This window comes from Chiloscyllium plagiosum, unplaced genomic scaffold, assembly GCF_037043375.1.
Source record: "Chiloscyllium plagiosum isolate Xiang-an unplaced genomic scaffold, Cpla_swu_hap1 HiC_scaffold_14, whole genome shotgun sequence".
Classification (NCBI taxonomy): Eukaryota; Metazoa; Chordata; class Chondrichthyes; order Orectolobiformes; family Hemiscylliidae; genus Chiloscyllium; species Chiloscyllium plagiosum.
In genome coordinates, this window is record NW_028270152.1 from 36,718,039 (window position 1) to 36,738,928 (window position 20,890).

Genomic DNA, 20,890 nt, shown 5'->3' on the forward strand with positions numbered 1-20,890 from the left:
GAGCTGAAATTGGCCTGTCGCAAAGATGTTACTGCAGTTGTTATGGGGGATTTCAACATGCAGGTAGACTGGGAGAATCAGGATGGTATTGGACCTCAAGAAAGAGACTTTGTGGAGTGCCTCAGAGATGGATTCTTAGAACAGCTGGTGCTGGAGCGTACCAGGGAGAAGGCAATTCTGGATCTGGTATTGTGCAACGATCCAGAATTGATCAGGGACCTCGAAGTGAAGGAGCCATTGGGAAGTAGTGACCATAATACAATAAGCTTCAATCTGCAATTTGAGAGGGGGAGGGTACAATCGGAAGTGACAATATTTCTGTTGAATAAAGGGAACTATGGAGTTATGAGGGAGGAGCTGGCCAAAGTTCAATGGTGCAAAACCTTAGCAGGGATGACAGTGGAGGAACAATGGTGGATATTTCTGTGTATAATGCAGAAGATGCAGGATCAGTTCATTCCAAAAAGGAAGAAAAATCCTATGAGGAGGCATGGGTGGCCGTGGCTGACGAGGGAAGTTAAGAAAAATATAAAGTTAAAAGAGAAAAAGTCTAACATAGCAAAGATAAGTGGGAAAATGGAGGACTGGGAAGCTTTTAAAGAACAGCAGAGAATTACGAAGAAGGAAATACACAGAGAAAAGTTCAGGTACGAAGGTAAACTGGCCAAAAACATAATGGAGGATAGTAAAAGCTTTTTTAGGGAATTGAAAGGCAAAAAAATGGTTAAGACTAAAATTGGGCCCTTGAAGACAGAAACAGGAGAATATATTATGGAGAACAAAGAAATGGCAGAAGAATTGAATTGTTACTTGAGGTAACAGTGGCTGAAGGACCTGCACTTAAGGGAATTTATATTTGCCAGGAATTGGTGTTGGAGAGACTGTTAGGTCTGAAGGTTGATAAGTCCCCGGGGCCTGATGGTTTACATCCCAGGGTACTGAAGGAGGTGGCTCGAGAAATCGTGGATGCGTTGGTGATTATTTTCCAGAGTTCGATAGATTCTGGATCAGTTCCTGCAGATTGGAGGGTGGCTAATGTTATACCACCTTTTAAGAGAGGTAGGAGAGAGAAAGCAGGAAATTATAGACAAGTTAGTCTGACCTCAGTGGTGGGAAAGATGCTGGAGTCTATTATAAAGGATGAAATTATGTCACATCTGGATAGTAGTAACAGGATAGGTCAGAGGCAGCATGGATTTATGAAGGGGAAATCATGCTTGACTAATCTTCTGGAATCTTTTGAGGATGTAACTCTGAAGATGGACGAGGGAGATCCAGTAGATGTAGTGTACCTGGACTTTCAGAAAGCTTTTGATAAAGTCCTACATGAGAAGTTAGTGAGAAAAATTAGGGCGCATGGTATTGGGGGCAAAGTACTAACTTGGATTGAAAGTTGGTTGGCTGATAGGAAACAAAGAGTAGTGATAAATGGCTCCATTTCGGAATGGCAGGCAGTGACCAGTGGGGTACTGCAGGGATCAGTGCTGGGACCGCAGCTTTTTACAATATATGTTAATGATATAGAAGATGGTATTAGTAATAACATTAGCAAATTTGCTGATGATACTAAGCTGGGTGGCAGGGTGAAATGTGAGGAAGATGTTAGGAGATTACAGGGTGACCTGGACAGGTTGGGTGAGTGATCAGATGCATGGCAGATGCAGTTTAATGTGGATAAATGTATGGTTATCCACTTTGGTGGCAAGAACAGGAAGGCAGCTTACTACCTAAATGGAATCAATTTAGGTAAAGGGGCAGTACAGAGAGATCTGGGTGTTCTTGTACATCAGTCAAAGAAGCTAAGCATGCAGGTACAGCAGGTAGTGAAGAAGGCCTTCATAACAAGAAGGATTGAGTATAGAAGCGAAGAGGTTCTTCTGCAGCTGTACAGGGCCCTGGTGAGACCACACCTGGAGTACTGTGTGCAGTTCTGGTCTCCAAATTTGAAGAAAGACATTCTGGCTATTGAGGGAGTGCAGCGTAGGTTCACGAGGTTAATTCCTGGAATGGCGGGACTACCTTATGCTAAAAGACTGGAGCAACTGGGCTTGTATACCCTTGAGTTTAGAAGACTGAGAGGGGATCTGATTGAGACATATAAGATTATTAAAGGATTGGACACTCTGGAGGCAGGAAACATGTTTCCGCTGATGGGTGAGTGCCGAACCAGAGGACACAACTTAAAAATACGGGGTAGACCATTTAGGACAGAGATGAGGAGAAACTTCTCCACCCAGAGAGTGGTTGCTGTGTGGAATGCTCTGCCCCAGAGGGCAGTGAAAGCCCAGTCTCTGGATTCATTTAAGAAAGAGTTGGATAGAGCTCTCAAGGATAGTGGAATCAAGGGTTATGGAGATAAGGCAAGGAACAGGATACTGATTAAGAATGATCAAGCCATGATCATATTGAATGGTGGTGCAGGCTCGAAGGGCAGAATGGCCTACTCCTGCATCTATTGTCTATTGTTTAGAAAGGAACCAACATTTTATACAACATGTGAAGAGAGTTGTAACTATGTGGTTACACTACGATTTGATGAGTGCAAAATGAAAAGCTTTGAATTCATGTTTCTCTTTAACAATACGTAAGATGTATACTGCTGAAAATGTGTTGCTGGAAAAGCGCAGCAGGTCAGGCAGCATCCAGGGAACAGGAGAATCAACGTTTCGGGCATAAGCCCTTCTTCAGGAATGAGGAAAGTTTGTCCAGCAGGCTAAGATAAAAGGTAGGGAGGAGGGACTTGGGGGAGGGGCGTCGGAAATGTGATAGGTGGAAAGAGGTCAAGGTGAGGGTGATAGGTCAGACTGGGGTGGGGGCGGAGAGGTCAGGAAGAAGATTGCAGGTTAGGAAGGCAGTGCTGAATTCGATGGATTTGACTGAGACAAGGTGGGGGGAGGGGAAATGAGGAAACTGGTGAAATCCGAGTTCATCCCTTGTGGTTAGAAGGTTCCTAGGCGGAAGATGAGGCGCTCTTCCTCCAACCGTCGTGTTGTTGTGGTCTGGCGATGGAGGAGTCCAAAGACCTGCATATCCTTGGTGGAGTGGGAGGGGGAGTTGAAGTGTTGAGCCACAGGGTGGTTGGGTTGGTTGATCCGGGTGTCCCAGAGGTGTTCTCTGAAACGCTCCGCAAGTAGCCGGCCTGTCTCCCCAATATAGAGGAGGCCACATCGGGTGCAGAGGATGCAATAGATGATGTGTGTGGAGGTGCAGGTGAATCTGTGGCGGATATGGAAGTTTCCTTTGGGGCCTTGGAGGGAGGTGAGGGGGGAGGTATGGGCGCAAGTCTTGCACCTCCTGCGGTTGCAGGGGAAGGTGCCGGGAGTGGAGGTTGGGTTGGTGGGGGGTGTGGATCTGACGAGGGAGTCACGGAGGGAATGGTCTTTACGGAATGCTGATAGGGGAGGGGAGGGAAATATATCCTTGGTGGTGGGGTCCGTTTGGAGGTGGCGGAAATGACGGCGGATGATGCGCTGTACATGTAAGATGTATACTACTGAGCAATTATTTATTTACATTTCCATCCAACTGTCTAAACACAAAGAAAAAGACATGTAAGGCAGACCTCACCCAAACTAAATTCCAGTTCTGAGGTAATTTCTTTGCTTATTTCTTATATAGTCAATGTGTGACCACCTCTCAGATGGTTTGATAAATATACAAATCATGAGAACCCTACTCAACCTTGTATCAGGTCTTGCACAAAAACTTAGGCAAGGTCTCATGGTATTAAATCACTGGTATTGTCCCTATCCCTGGGCCATAAGTTCCAGGTTCAAGGCCCCACCACAGGATCTAATGCCCAAAGCAGTTGACTATTGATCTGTAGATCCTTTTGATACCCTATGACATGTGATAAGAGCTGGAAATTTTCCAGGTCTGCCAGAACCATCTGGTGGTCACATCTAACATGCTGCATGTTAAAAGACTCCATGTGCAACTTATTGCAATGAAGACATGTCAGCCTTGTTCTGAAAGACAATTACATACATCAACAAACTTCTGTTTGTATGTTATATATTTGGCCACAATTCCCTTGTGAAAAAACTTTATCCATTATGGTGAACATTGTTCAAAATCAGATCAGATTGTTGAAGAACTTTCTTGAAATATGGAAACCTACCATTCATGATTTATAAAGGCCATTGTTTCTTTCAAAAGCACTTTTTAAAAAATAAATTGGAAATGAAGAATAGTCGATCTATGAAACAACTAAGCTATTTTTAAAATAACTTATTTTACTTTATATTAATTTCCCCCAAATCTATTCTGTCCCTATAGCTTTCTCAGAAATGTTAATGACAACTAAGTATCTTAATAATAGAAGTTCAAGTAACAAAATAGAGAATGTGGAAAACAAGATCATGCTCCATTTCTTTTAGCCACAATTTAGGGGACTAGATCTTCCAACTTCACCAAATCTATGTTCCTAATATCTAAACAATATCTTTTTGTAATTGATATTCATATTGCTGAGGAGCAGGTACCACATTATTTCATTTTTGTGTATATCTTAAATTAATGTTTGTTTTGATAAGAATTGCAAACATTTTGTGAAATATAACAACTGGTAATATGGGCAGAGGAAATGGGTGACCAATAGAGGTGTAACTGAATTCTTCCTCAATGAATTAGTATATTATATAATTGATCATGGGTCCCTGTATGAACCAGCAGAGTTACAATGAGATGGACAGGAAACAACCACTTAGTTAATCCAGTTAAAGTTAGGACCATGTTTTCAGGGATATAAATCCAAGGGTGGACACTTATTGCCAAGCAATAGTGAGAATATGATCCAAAACGCAGGCCATTCAGAAGCAAAAATGTAAAGAATATAATCTCTAAACTGAAAAACAGTCCTGTAAAAGGGTGTTTAGATGTTATTATCATAGTAGTACAGGGCATTGCTCTTGGGATTTATTCCAACTAGCAATTGTATTTTCCAGCAAAAGTGTAATGAATTTAATTGTCCATCAACCTGGTCATTGGGCAGAATGTTGCACCTTGCAGGAAAATATTGTATTCCACCATCATTGTGAGTGGCATGGTGGCTCAGTGGTTAGCACTGCTGCCTCATAGTGCCAGGGACTTGGGTTCAATTCCACCCTCAGGTGACTGTCTGTGTAGAGTTTGCGCATCTTTCCTGTGTCTGCATGGGTTTCCTCTGGGTGCTTGACTTTCCTCCCACAATCTAAAGATGGATGGGCTAAATGGATTGGCCATGGGAAATGCAGTTACAGGGATAGAGTAGGGCGGTGGGTCTAGGTGGGATGCTCTTTGGAGGGTTGATGTAGACATGATGAGCCAAATGGCCTACTTCCACACTGTAAGAATTCTATGATCACCTGCTATTAAGAGATCTCTAATCAGCTGAGCTGTTTGAGAATGCTGGTGTCATATCTCATCAAGTAGGCTATAAACCTTGAGTGTACATCCCGAACCAAGGGAGAAATGTATGGGAATGCTGAAAAAGCTCAGCAGGGATGCAGCCAGACCTCCTGATCATTTACAGCATTTGCTGTTTGTATTTCAGATTTCTAGCATTCTACTGTGTTTTGCTTTTGGAGAAATAAATAAAGAAAGATATCTAACTTAAGACATGGAAAATGAAATGGGGTTATAAAAAGTGAAAATAAAAAGCTAAAATGTAATTATTTATTATAGTTACCTAAGTGAAAAATTGTTTTAATATTAAGTGCGAATGGAATTAATTAGTTCTTGTTGTGGATGAGGGCAGACTGCCATCTTGTGGCTTTCTGTGATTTATGTGTTTACCTTTGAACAGAAGTGTTCCTTATCCAACAAAAAGAACTATATTGAATATTGACAAGGGAGAAGTGATGCATATTACATGTTTAGAAACGTTGAAGCAGGAATGGAATAAGGAAATCATACAAAGATGGAAATAGGTGGTATTTCCACTGAAGAAAATATGAGGCTAGGTGCTCAACCTAGAGTTGAACAGAACATCAAGGTTCTGAATTCTGGTTGAATCTAAAAGAGAAGCCATGTAGGAGGATGGAGTCAATGGAAAAAGTATTGATTTTATTGTGAAATCAAAGACAATGGCTTCACTTTTCCCTACTTTTAATATAGAATCACTGAAGATGGTCATTTGGCATATCATCTGAGTGCTGACTCTTTGAAAGAACAACCTATTCAATTCCACTCCTCTGCTCATTGCCTGTTGTCTTACAAACTTCTCCTTTTGAGTATATTTCCAGTTCTCTTTTGCACATGGTCATTGAATTAGCATCTATTATGTTTTCAGATAGTGAATTTCAGATGACAACAACCTTCTGCTTAAAAAAAACTTCTGCTCATTCCCCACCCACACCAGATTTTTGCCAATTATCTGAAACCTGTCAGATTCATCTATAGAACCATAAGGTGTAGGAGCAGATGTAGACTATTTGACCCATTAAGTCCACAATGTCATTCAATCATGGCTGATATGTTTCTGAACCACATTCTCCTGCCTTCTCCCCCAAACCCTTGAACCCCAGAAAGGTACAGGGTTGTTTCAGCATGGTTTTGAATCAGGAACTTTTTGAGTTAGACAAATGTGATAACCACTACATTGCAGAACCATATGTTCTGGTTATTTTGAATACTTCTGTCAAATCTAAAATTAACTTTCTTATCTTTACGGAGAATGATTCCAGATTCTCTACTCACTCCATATAACTTATCCTGAAAATCATCTGGTAAATATTCCCTGCACATCCCCTGACTTTCTTCTTAATATGTGGTGGCCAGATTTAGACACGGTACTTTAGCTTAGACTAATTAGATAAATGGATGGACAGATGGCAGTATAATTATTGTGCTGAAAAATAATCATGGCAGGTGCCAAATTGTAGTGACAGTAATTCTAATTCATGGCATAGTTGCAGGCAATCATTTTAAAAAAATATATAAAACATAGAACACAGAACATTACAGCGCAGTACAGGCCCTTTGATCCTTGATGTTGTGCCGATCTGTGAAACCAGTCTAAAGCCCATCTCATCCATACCGTTCCATTATCATCCATATGTTTATCCAATCACCTTAATGTTGACAAGTCCACTACTGTTGCAGGCAGGGCATTCCATGCCCTTACTACTCTCTGAGTAAAGAACCTACCTTTGACATCTGTCCTATATGTATCACCTCTCAATTTAAAGTTATGTCCCCTCATGCTAGCCATAACCATCTGAGGAAAAGGCTCACACTATCCGCCCTATCTAATCCTCTGATCATCTTGTATGCCTCCATTAAGTCACCTCTTAACTTTCATCTCCCTGACGAAAACTGCCTCAAGTCCCTCAGCCTTTGCTCATAAGACCTCTCTCCCACAGTAGGCAACATCCTGGTAAATCTCCTCAACACCCTTTTCAGTGCTTCCACACCTTTCTTATAATATGCCAACCAGAACTGTATGGAGTACTCCAAGTGCGGTCTCACCAGAGTTTTATATAGCTGCAACATGGCCTCATGTTTCCAAAACTCAATCCTTCTACCAATAAAAGCTAACACACCGTAAACCTTCTTAACAACCCAATCAACCTGGGTGGCAGCTTTTAGAGATCCATGCACATGGACACCGAGATTTCTCTGCTCATCCACACTACCAGGAGTCTTACCATTAGCCTGGTACTCTATATTCCTGTTACTCTTTCCAAAGTGAATCACCTCACACTTACCCACATTAAACTCCATTTGCCAGCTCTCAGCCCAGCTCTGCAGCTTATCTATGTCCCTCTGTAACCTGCAACATCCTTCAGCATTGTCCACAACTCTACCAATTTTAGTGTCATCCACAAATTTAATAACCCATCCTTCTATACTGTCATCCAGATCATTGATAAAAATGATAAACAACAGTGGCCCCAAACAGATCCTTGTGGTACACCACTAGTAACTGAACTCCAGGATGAACATTTCCCATGTCGTCTTATAGCGAGTCAATTTCTGATCCAAACCATTAAATCACCCTCAATCCCATGCCTCCATAATTTCTGCAATAGCTTGCCATGGGAAACCTTATCAAACACTTTACTGAAATCCATATACCCCACATCAACTGCTTTACCCTCATCCACCTGTTTGGTCAAAGAACTCGTAAGGTTTGTGAGGCACGACTTAGCCTTTACAAAATCATGTTGACTATCTCTAATCAAATTATTCCTTTCTAGATGATTATAAAGCCTATCTCTTATAATCCTTTCCAAAACTTTGCCCACAACAGAAGTAAGTCTCACTGGTCTATAATTACCAGGGTTCTCTCTACTGCCCTTCTTGAACAAGGGGACAACATTTGCTATCCTCCAGTCTTCTGGCACTATTCCTGTAGACAGTGATGACATAAAGATCAATGCCAAAGGCTCTGCAATTTCCTCCCGAGCTTCCCAGAGAATCCTAGGATAAATCCCATTTGGCCCAGGAGACGTACCTATTTTCACACTTTCCAGAATTGCTAACACCTCCTCCTTAGGAGCCTCAGTATCATCTAGTCTAATAGCCTCAATCTCAGTATTCTCCTTGACAACATTGTCATTTTCCTGTGTGAATACTGATGAAAAATATTCATTTAGTGCCTCTCCTATCTCTTTGGACTCCACACACACCTTCCAACTATTGTCTTTGACTGGCCCTAACCTTACTCTAGTCATTCTTTTAATCCTGACATACCTATAGAAATCTTTAGGGTTTTCCTTGATCCTACCTGCCAAAGACTTTTCATGTCCTCCCTATGGCTCTTCTTACCTCCCTCTTTAGGTTCTTCCTAGCGAACTTATTACTCTCAAGCGCCCTAACGGAGCCTCACAACTCATCTTTACATAAGCCTCCTTCTTACTCTTGACAAGAGATTCAATTTCTTTAGTAAACCACAGCTCCCTCGCTCAACCACTTCCAACTTGCCCAACAGATACATACTTATCAAGGACACCCAGTAGCTGTTCCTTGAACAAGCTCTACATTTCGAATGTGCCCATCTCTTGCAGTTTCCTTCTCCATCCTATGCATCCTAAATCTTGCCTGATTGCATCATAATTGCCTTTTCCCCAGTTCTCAATCTTGCTCTGCAGTATATACCTATCTCTTTCTTTGCTAAAGTAAACATAACTGAATTGTGGTCACTATCACCAAAGTGCTCACCTACCTCCAAATCTAAGACCCAGTCTGATTCATTACCCAGTACCAAATCCAAATTGGTCTCGTCTCCTGTTGGCCTATCTGCATACGGTGTCAGGAAACCCTCCTGCATACATTGGACAAAACTGGCCCATCTAAAGTACTTGAGCTATCATATTTCCAGTCAATATTTGGAAAGTTAAAGACCCCATAACAACAACCCTGTTACATCCACTCCTATCTTTGCAATCCTTTCCTCTACATCTCTGGAACTATTCAGACGCCTATAGAAAACTCCCAGCAGGGTGGCCTACGTTTATTTTTAAATAAACGTAGAGCTGAATCTTCTGCTTTTTTGGCTAAGAGTGAGTTGCGCCATATTTGTTGAAGTGATTCTCACCCCAAGATCCAGCAAGATTTCTTGCCGTGTCTAATATAAATACACTTCATGTACCTATATTATGCCAGTGAAGTCCCTCGTGTCTTCATCTTACCACCCACCATTTACAGAATAGGGTGTCAATCACTAGATACCTGCTGAAGGACCAATGCCCTTGATAGTGACACCATACGTAAAAGTCCACTATGCACCCAGATGAGCACTAGAATCCCAGAGCTTGAATCTGAAGACAACAGAGAAGGGTGTGATGGTGGTACGATTCTCTGACAGAAACCTGGAGGGGTTGGTGCAAACAAGGGATGTCATTTCCTGGAGGACAGGCAGAGGAGGCTGTGCTGCCAGATCCTGTCAGCCTGGTCTGAGATCAGCCGCCAGTTCAGTGTTGTCCCAAACATCCAGAGGAATTGTCATTAGTGGTGTAAGGTCAATGACCTTCTCCCTTCTGCTAGGGTAAGTTCCATACTCTTTTCTCTTCAAATTGTTCTCACCGACCCATCTCCTGAGACCACAAATTGTGCATGTCTTCAGCTCTGACTACTCCTTTTGTCAGGACATCTCACCTAGACCAAAAATAACAGCTATGCCACTGACTTTCATCTCCTTAATACCTGCTTTTCTCACATTTCAGGAAGAATTTGGCAGAGTCAGGATGGTTAGTAGGCTGCCCACCGTCTGGCTACTCACTCCTATGTGGGCAAGATCCTGTCTCTGTATGCCTGAATGGCTGACCCAGCATGTCCAGGCCCCTGGACTGGTATCAGATGCTATTTTTGACTGACAGTGCCAAGACCGCCTGAATGAAGACTATCTCCTTTGACTTGAGTGAGGACTGCTGACAACCATGGCAAGCTTCCTGGCACTGTGTCTGCACTAATCATCACAGCAATATTGCATACTGTAAACCTTGTGTCTGTTGCTGAGGGGACAAAGCCCAAAAAGGCAAAGCAAAGCAATGCAAGCATGGATGCTGTGAGCATCCAGGTAGGCTCAGAGTGAGTGTACTCTATGGGGACAACCAAACAGGCTGGAGATGCAGTGTCTTACTCATTTGGCACATTTATTAAGGTAGGAAATATACAAATATTCACTACCTCCACCACCAACACACAGTGGCAGAAATGTGTACCATCTACAAGATGCATTGCAAAAATTTACCAAGGCTCCTGAGACAGTACTTTCCAAACTCACAACCAGTACCATTTAGAAGGACAAGGGATACATGGGAACACTACTATCTACGTGCTTCCCTGCAATATACTCACCATCCTGACCTGGAAATATATTTCCATTCCTTCAGTGTTGTTGAATCAAAATCCTGGAACTTCTCCCCAACAACATTTTGGGTGGACCCATGCCAAATGTACTGCAGTAATTTGAGAAATTCACCTTTTCAAGAGCAACCAGTTAAAGGAAACAAATGCTAGCTCAGCAAGCTAAATGTATTCATTAATGAATAAAACAAAACACAGTAAAAAGATATAAATGTGAGAAGAAGAATCATAAAGACAGTTCTTCAGGGCATTGAAAGCAATGGAGCTTGAAAAGACACACTGATAATGACATGAGGCTGAATATATAGGAGGCACAGGTTATAGATTTCAGGATGATTTGTAGTTAATGTAGAAATGAGTAAATCATTAAAAAAGAATTGGAGAGTTTGCAACTGCACTGTGATTAAGGGCTTATTCAATTTCCATTGTCAGAGTGGGAGAGGGAGCAAAAGTGAAAAATGTGCAGTTGTGGAAAAAATAGTTAGTAATACCTCAGTTTCACAGGAAGAATCTGTCATTAGACTTCAACAATATCTCATGTTTCCACACATCCAGGCTATGCCAAATGCCAGGGAAAATGGAATCAACATCATTGGCATGTTTATGGAACCCAAAAAGAGTTAGTTTGGTATTGTAATCATTACATTGAAAAACATTTTGGCTTATCCAGAGTCTTAAGTGGGAGATGCAGTTGGTGATGGTGACAACAGTCAATGTGGTCATTATCACAGATGATGATATAACTGATGGAGATGATGGAATTCTGGAGTCCACCACAGGTAATAGTGTACACATGGAAGAATTAATGGAAAGCAGATTCTAGAAGAATAACAGAATGCTTTAATTCTGCGCGAGTAAATGAAGCCCTCCCATTTGGTATCTGAGGAGAAAAGTAAATGATGCCATTGAAGTTGGCCAGAGCAAATTATTTATTACAAGGAGTTTGCAGTTTCTTCTGAAATCCAGCATGAATTTAGTTCAGTAAGAGGACTGTGGAAAGAACCTCCATTTTTAATATTGAATAATCTACATCAAATTTTCAAAGTATCACACACTCGATGACCTGATGAAGGGACTCAACGACCTGAGCCTGGTACTGATGAAGGGCTTTTGCCCGAAATGTCGATTCTCCTGCTTCTTGGATGCTGCCTGACCTGCTGTGCTTTTCTAGCACCATACTCTTAAATAAAATTTTTAAAACTACTTATTGAGGGATTGGAGTAACAACATATACGAACATTTGGTATTTGCTGAGCATACAATAAGAGGTTAAGATTTAACAGGTAGGCACTGACAGATTACCTTCTTTGTCTGACCACAATCCCATGGCAGAGTAGTATAAAATTGAATGTGAAGAACAATTGAATTCCTGCATCACTTTTCCTTCAAGCATCAAGCTACACATAAATGATGGAGGTAGGGGGAAATGATGTCCAGTAAGCCCTTCAAATAGCCCATTTTGCACTCAGTTTACCAATGTTATAGCTCTGATTGGGAGGAAAGCACCGATGAGCAAGCCCTGCAACTCCACAAGCCATACCTATAGTACAGATGTTTTGATTTAATCTCCAAAATTGCCAAATTATATCTCTTTATTAGCAAACCAGAACAAGAAAAATTTCATTATGTTTCTTTAACAAATTCAAAAATGACTCGTATATTATAAATAAACTTATTCTATAAATGATTAGTAAAACTGGTTTAAAACTAAACTATATTCTAGAATTTAAAAAATCCCCTTAATCCCAAGCAAACATATTCATGACAAATAAAATAATGAGGTTTTGCAGGGATTGTATGTTTAAAAGGAAGACAAAAGAAATTAACCCTCCCCCCAGCCCTATATGCCAAGGATCTGAACTCAAATGATAAAATGGTTATGGTTCCTCAAGTTTCAATAAGATTGAAATACTGACCATTATAGAATGGTGGAAAATCTGTAGACCTGACCACACCTCAGATGAAAAGTCAGTTAGATTTAGATGTTTGAACAGAAGTGACAGTTCATTTTTCAGTGATTATGGGGTGGAGATACTGATATTCAAAGCTTTCTCAGAATCTCAGAAATTCTTCCCACAGAGACACTTGTGCACCTTATTTTACTGTAAAGTTCCACCTGACGTTTTTTAGCAGAGAGAGAGTCTTGTTTGTTGGAAGCTTTCGAGAGCTGTTCCTTCTATTGCCACATCTATGTTTTCTGGAAAAATATAAACCAACTCCAGATCAGTGTTGCTCGGCATCCTTCTATGCACAGGCCCCATCTCTTCCAAATCAAGTTTCTCCAACAATTGAAGTACTAAACCTAATCTCTTAACTTTCTTAAAAAGCTTTGCTTGTCTCCTTTCTAAAGTTACATGGCTTTTCAGTAATTATCAGGCAATTCACAATCCACATTATTGTTGGATATATACAAGAAATCCCTTCAAATCTTGGTAAACTCTTTTTAGTGCTGAATAATAGAACAGTTCCGTGTCGCAGTTCCTCATAGTCCATAGTCCATAGAGGGAGGCATGGTGGGTCAATGGTTAGCTGCCTTACGGTATAAGGGACCCAGTTTTGATTCCACCCGTGGGGAACCTGTCTCTTTGCAGATTCTCCCCCTGTCTGTGTGGGTTAACTCCAGGTGCTCTAGTTTTCTCCCACAGTCAAAGATGTTCAGGTTAGGTGGATTGGCCATGCTAAATTGCCCATTGTCCAGGGATGTGTAGGGTAGGTAGATTAGCCATGAGAAATTGCAGGGTTACAGGGATAGAGTAGGAGTCTGAATGGGATGCTCTTCATAGGGCTGGAATGGAATTGATGGGTCAGGGGCCTGCTTCCACACGTTTCGGGCACAGGCCCTTCTTCAGGAATGAGCAGAGAGTGTTCAGCAGGAGAAGATAAAAGGTAGGGAGGAGGGACTTGGAGGAGGGGCGTTGGAAATGTGATAGGTGAAAAGAGGTCAAGGTGAGGGTGATAGGTCGGAGTAGGATGGAGGCGGAGAGGTCAAGAAGAAGACTGCAGGTCAGGAAGGCGGTGCCGGGCTGGAGGGATCCGGCTGAGACAAGGTGGGGGGAGGGGGGATGAAGAAACTGGTGAAGTCCAAGTTCATCCCCTGCGGTTGGAGGGTTCCCAGTCGGAAGATAAGACGCTCCTCCTCCGACCGTCGGGTTGTTGTGGTTTGGCGGTGGATGAGTCCAATGACCTGCATATCCTCGGTGGAGTGGGAGGGGGAGTTCCCACTTCCGCCACCTCCAAACAGACCCCAGCACCAAGGATATATTTCCCTCCCCTCCCCTATCAGCTTTCCGTAGAGACCACTCCCTCCGCGACTCCCTTGTCAGATCCACACCCCCCACCGACCCAACCTCCACTCCCGGCACCTTCCCTTGCAACCGCAGGAGGTGCAACACTTGCGCCCACACCTCCCCCCTCACTTCTCTCCAAGGCCCCAAAGGAAACTTCCATATCCGCCACAGATTCACCTGCACCTCCACCCACATCATCTACTGCATCCGCTGCAGCCGGTGTGGCCTCCTCTATATTGGGGAGACAGGCCGCCTACTTGCGGAGCGATTCAGAGAGCACCTCTGGGCCACCCGGACGAACCAACCCAACCAACCTGTAGCACAGCATTTCAACTCCCCCTCCCACTCCACCGAGGATATGCAGGTCATTGGACTCATCCACCGCCAAACCACAACAACCCGACGGTCGGAGGAGGAGCGTCTTATCTTCCGACTGGGAACCCTCCAACCGCAGGGGATGAACTTGGACTTCACCAGTTTCTTCATCCCCCCTCCCCCCACCTTGTCTCAGCCGGATCCCTCCAGCCCGGCACCGCCTTCCTGACCTGCAGTCTTCTTCTTGACCTCTCCGCCTCCATCCTACTCCGACCTATCACCCTCACCTTGACCTCTTTCCACCTATCACATTTCCAACGCCCCTCCTCCAAGTCCCTCCTCCCTACCTTTTATCTTCTCCTGCTGAACACTCTCTGCTCATTCCTGAAGAAGGGCCTGTGCCCGAAACATCGAATCTCCTGTTCCCTGGATGCTGCCTGACCTGCTGTGCTGTTCCAGCAATAAAGTTTCAACTTTGATCTCCAGCATCTGCAGACCTCACTTTCTCCTCGTAGGTTACAATGGACACAGGTATGGCCTCCAGAAATGTGGCTCATTTCTTTTCCTTAATTACAAATGGAGCAAATTGAGCACATGGACCTGATCACTGATTCAAATGGTGATTGAGATACAAACAACAATAAAAATATCAATTTCCTTATCATTGTTTGTGTATATTTTATTTTGGATCAGACGGTTCAGAACTTAAAAATAAACTTAAAAGCTTAAACAAATGTTTTGTTTCTTTAAAAAAAGTATGAAGAAGGAAAAAGAAGGAGAAACCCCAATTACAAGAGTGTTGACCTCTCTGAACTGGAATGGGAAGACAAGGATAACATTGTAAGTCCCTATTTAGTTTTGATGTTCTTTAGATTGCAAGATCATAGGCCAAATTCTGTCAAAGCCAAAAGGTTTCCATGGGAAATTAAACATTTTGGAGGGACCTAGACGCAAAGGTGATGTTATAGTCCTTTACAAAAAATTTGCAAAATGATTGACACTGTGACACAAAGAAATACTCAACCCGATTCCAAGAACTTAATTTAAAAAAAGGCCTATGGAATGTCTTAAAGAAGGAAAGAGAGATTAAAAGACAGATAGATTTTAAAAGGCTACACTTAAAGGTTAGGACCTGGGCAACTGAAAGCACAACACGAATGATGGAGTGATTACAATTGGCAGTATTTGAAAAAAACAGAGTTGTAGAACAGAGACCTCAGACCTTTGCATCTGGAAGAAATTACAGAGATAGGGAGAATTGAGGCCTTGGAGCAATTTGGAAACAAAGATGAGTATCGTAAAAAAACAGCATCACTCAACAGGAAGCCAAAGCAGGTCAACAAGCATAGGGGAGATGGACAAGCTGGACTTGGTAAAAGTTGGGACATGGGAAACAGAGATTTGATTTACTTCTAATTCATGAGGGTAGAATGAGGGAAATTGGCCCAGATGCATTATAATAATCAGGTCTAGAAGTAACAAAAGCCTGGAAAATAATTTCAACAACAAATAAACTGAGATAAGGACAGTCGGGCAATGTTACAACAATGGGAATAGGTGGCCTTTGTGATGGTGCAGATATGTGTCTGGAAGCTCATCTTGGAGTGAACAAAATATCAAGGTTGCCAACAGTATGGGTCTGTCAAAGACAGGTGCCAGGGAGGGTGATAGTTTTGGGCAGAAGGGAATGTAATTTGTGACAGGGCTTGAGGGCAATGCTTTCTATCTTCAATATTTAGTTGGAGAAATTTTCAGCTCATCCAGAACTAGACTTTATAATAGCTAAGGTTATGAAAAACATAGAATAAAATAAAATATAGACAACTTGACAATCAAATTTAAAATAAAGGCGTTTGAACCTTAACCAGTAAATGTTGTTTCAGTAGATCAGGTATATCTAGTTGAGGTACTGCTGCTTCATCTCATAAGCATGTACTCTGATGAATTCCCATGAACAAATTCACCCCCAGAAAACTTAATTTATCTTCTGAAATAGCATTACCTTAACAATAGGTAACATGAGTTTTAACATGAATTTTTCTCCCCATGTTAAGAAGCATCTTATAAGAGTAAAATATCAACTGAACCCATTTTGTTCAATTGTAGACCACTGTCATTAGTAAAAGCAATAATTCACTTTCCCTACAGAGCTTCTATGAGAGTATTAATAATTTACATTATTTTATAGCTGCGTAATGGTATGGTAAATCGGAAAACAGGAAAATTTTCCATGGAAGTGAAAAAGACAGTAGAAAAAGGGGTAAGTAATTTCTTTCTCTCTGATTAGATGAAAAAAATTAACTTTTTAATAAGACATTCAATTATTTATGCTGGAAGTTCTCCTCATACCTTTAAAGAAGAAAATAGTCATTCACTCATGAATGCTTTGCTTTATTAAATGGTACACCAATGAATCTCGAATTGTTGAGAGAATAAAAGGTAAGATAAAGTACCTTTTTTTGAATTGAAATCTTTTGTATTGTATGCTGTTAGAAATTCACATCAAATATCTGAATGGTAGTGATAACACTTTTACAGGTCAAAACAAAAAGAAAAAGAGCAATTTTAAAATAACCCATTTTGTAGGAAATTGTCAGGATCCAATTTGCTGCCTGCTTTATGCCCTATCTGATTTTACTATGTAGTGACTTCAATGGAAGTTAAATGATATTAAAGCAAAAGAGAACATTTTGTGTTGATTCAACATGATTTTGCCAGAAATGGAAAACAGCATTTTAAAAGAAAGATCCGAGATATTTTAATTATTTCCATGGGTTAGAGATGTCTAGGTGGAGACTTAGCGGAGGTTTTTAAACATTCTACAATTTTTAATAGGGATAAATTCCTCTAGTTAGCACCAAGGAATTATCAATGTAGAACTATCACTAAAACAATTCTTAGAGGCATATAAAGTGGTTAGAGCAGAAACCATTGCACCTTTGAAGAGAAAATTGAATGAAACTTTGAAGCAGAGCAAGCTACAAGGCCATGTTTAGATTGCTAGCAGTGGTATTTTTGTTGGAGTGCTTCAGCCACATTCTGGCACAGTCAGGGCAGACTAAATAACCCTCTTCAGTGCGGTGAACATTTATCTTTCTTTCCAACTGAATATATTTTATATAAATCCTATAGCCAATTCAAAAACATTGACATTATTTAAAACGTGTTTCCAATGCTGATGTACAATTGTCTTCTGTATTTTTATAAGATTGTGTTATAATTATCACTTTTGTGTAAATAGAACTTCTAATAGGCAAATTTTATGTAAGAATGCTTAAAACACTCAGATTACAATCCAGTATTCACTGATATTACACAGGCAACAGCCCAGTCAAGTAAATGCTCAAAAGGAATGTAGTACAAGTGCACTAAACACTTGCAGGTGAACTTTGCTCTTTCTGTATTGATTTATCCACACCACTTGGCAAGTACATGTTCCAAGGATATGTTCTGGTGGAGAAAGGCAAGATTAAAGCTATGATTTAGGATGCTGGCTTAATAATAATGTACAGAATATATAGCTGTGTTCAAACCACTTTTTCTTTTTGAGTCATATTGTTAAGATTCCATTTTATGTTGGTTTAGGGTTTCTTCCTTAGTACCATCAATGATACAAATGTGCTTTTCTGGACCATATAAATATATTTTTAAAGTAACAGATTTACTGAAATTGCAATTATGTTTGCAGCAAAGGTACCAGAAGAGTTGCATAAATCTTCTGTAATGGGCAAAAGATTTACAAGTATTAAAACAAGAGCACATATCAGGCTTTCAAACAACCTCTACTCATTTATAAAGTGCCAGTTACTACTACTGTGTTTTATTTTTCATGTTAGAAGCGAGTCTTAGTGATGACAAATGATTACTATTACACAGACATCAAAGGCACTCCATTCAGGTAGGTTTCATTATTTGCCTTGTTCTCTAAGATTCTTTGGAATTAAAAACAATAAGAGTATTTTTGATAACATCATCTAATTTTTTGCAATCTGCTCTGTACAGTCTAGGTGTGGCTTTATCCAGAGGACACGGCAAGTACTTTCTCCAAGGAAATGTTACACTGGAAGAAGGTATGATTTAAACTATGACTTGGAGCAAAATATTTGTAACAGAGAGGAGTAGATTGCTCTGCTGATGGGGTAACTTCAGAAAATCATCTAAATCAACTTTGATCATCTTTGACCTGAAAGTAGAAAGAAAATGTTGTAATTTATTTACAATATCTGTGGGATCCATAATTGTTTTAAGAATGTCTGAAAAGAACTCGAGCTTACATCAAATGGAAAGACATCAATCGTAATTTTCTTCAATAATGAGAAACACTTTTTTCATGTCACCTGGCAACTCTTGACCTGGAATTAGTACCAATCATACAGGGGTTATGACAGACAAAAAGAGATCAAACGCAAAGGAGAGATAAAAGCACAATAATTGAAGGGTGAGAGTGATCAGTACACAGATACAGGTGCAAAGAGAATTCATAAATGACCTGGAAAATGGGCCACAGGATTTATGTGAGAATAAGCCTGCAAATCTCTCCAAAAAGAGCAAGTTTTTTTGGGAGTAAGAGGAAAAATAGATACAGACACCCATGTGGAAGTGAACAAGCTAAAAGAAAGTATATCTTAAAATGTGGTGCAAATAGCTTCATCATGTATAGGAGCTATACGTTTGTACAAAAGCAACGGGTGATGAGTCAGCTGCTGTTGGGCAGTTGTCAAGGTACTATGGAAAGCTATAACATGACCTAATTTAGAGTGGACATGCGCAATTTTGGTCCTAACTGTATCTGGAGACCTCAGATAAGGTATCTGCTGGTAAATGAACGTTGAGGGCCAAATCAATTGAGTTGGAATGTAACGTGTGAGATTACACATTTTTGCCACATTTATGCAGTGAGTTGCTATAGTTTTGTAAGACATATCCTACTAATACCTGCCATATAAAGTGAAGTTTCTCTTTTTGAAATATTATTTGCTTATTGATTCATGTTTGTTCATGTCAAAGAAAAAAGGTTACAAAAAATGAAGCCTCATTGGTAATTTTTTACTTTGGGGGGTGATGAAGAAACTTTAATTATTTTGGTTTACACATGGATATCACAATGAAACTGAGGGTCTGAGTCAGGAATTGAATCAAGAAACTGTAAACTTCCTGTGTTTAAACAAACAAGATTGCGCATTTGTTTTTCTTGTATTAGCATATGAATGTGCTTACCTTTGAGCCTCAAGCGGTGTTGATAGTAACAAAATAGTTGATAAAAGGTGATTTACAGCCTTTAGCAGGACACATGGGGATTAATAGAAGAACAGGAACAAGAGAGACAGAAACCTTGAAGAAGATAATGCCAAACCTGCTGAGTTTCACCAGCCACTTCCTGTTTTTATTTCAGATATCCACCATCTGCAGTATTTGACTTTTGCTGTCAAAATATTCTTCTATTTCCTCCTCCCTCATGTGACAATATACTTATGCCTTTATGGTCAATGCTTTTCACTTCAACAACTCCTCGGTAACATTTTCTACATCATGAACCTGCTTGGGTAGTAAAGAATTCCTGTGAATTCTGTGTTGGATTGATCGCTGACCATCCTATATTTATCATCTCTTGTTTTGGCCTCCTGTGCAAATTGAAAGAAGTTGTCAAAGTGTACCCTATTCAAAATCCTAAAATCTCTCATTAGATTACCTCTCTGCCTTCTCCTTTCTAAAGTAAAGAGCCTCGGTCTGTCAAACCATCCCTAATTATTAATATTATTATCTCCATTATCATAGGCAAAGGTGATTGTCTTTCATGTGTCCAAAGATGGGTGATGAGTTCCATTTGGGAACTGCAAACTTTATGGCATGTCGGAGATTTGTTGTCTTGTGGAATGGATGGTTGTGTATTATTAGTTCACATCATGGATTTTTCATCACTCTTGATTGTTCTCTTTATTTTGCCATCCCTGTGTCTCAAAATGCTACAATCCTTCCCACAGTTTTTGCCTCCATTTGGTTTGGTCTCCTAGGAAGTGATGAAAATGTATATCCTGAACTGCTGAGAAGAAGAAGACTTGGTTCATGATAATACATGAGCAGTAATTAAATTAGATTACCTACTGTGTGGAAACAGGCCCTTCGGCCCAACCAGTCCACACTGACCCTCCGAAGAGTAACCCACCCAGACCCATTTCCCTCTGACTGATGCACCTAACACTACGGGTAATTTAGCATGGCCAATTCACCTGACCTGCACATCTTTGGACTGTGGGAGGAAACCAGAGCACCCGGAGGAACCCACGCAGACATGGGGAGAATGTGCAAACTTCACACAGACAGTTGCCCGAGGTGGGAATTGAACCTGGGACCCTTGTGCTGTGAGGCAGCAGTGCTAACCACTAAGCCACCGTCATCTTGTTCATGGACCCAATACAGAGCAGATGTTAAGATGAGAGTGAAACAAGATTGTGTCATTGCCCCCATTCTCTTTTTCAAAGTTAAAAATCACACAACAC

The 20,890-nt window shown here is 40.8% G+C and overlaps 1 protein-coding gene across 3 annotated transcripts in view; it reads left to right on the forward strand.

Annotated features, from left to right (window-relative positions):
* The window catches only part of cacna2d3a (calcium voltage-gated channel auxiliary subunit alpha2delta 3a), a 953,727-nt gene that overhangs the window by 661,407 nt on the left and 271,430 nt on the right, over positions 1-20,890 (forward strand). For all 3 annotated transcript variants that reach the window (XM_087994307.1, XM_087994306.1, XM_087994308.1), the window contains 4 exons: positions 15,150-15,233; positions 16,582-16,653; positions 18,230-18,291; positions 18,396-18,463. In XM_087994307.1, coding sequence (XP_087850433.1) covers positions 15,150-15,233; positions 16,582-16,653; positions 18,230-18,291; positions 18,396-18,463 — 286 coding nt within the window. The remainder of the gene's footprint in view (positions 1-15,149; positions 15,234-16,581; positions 16,654-18,229; positions 18,292-18,395; positions 18,464-20,890) is intronic.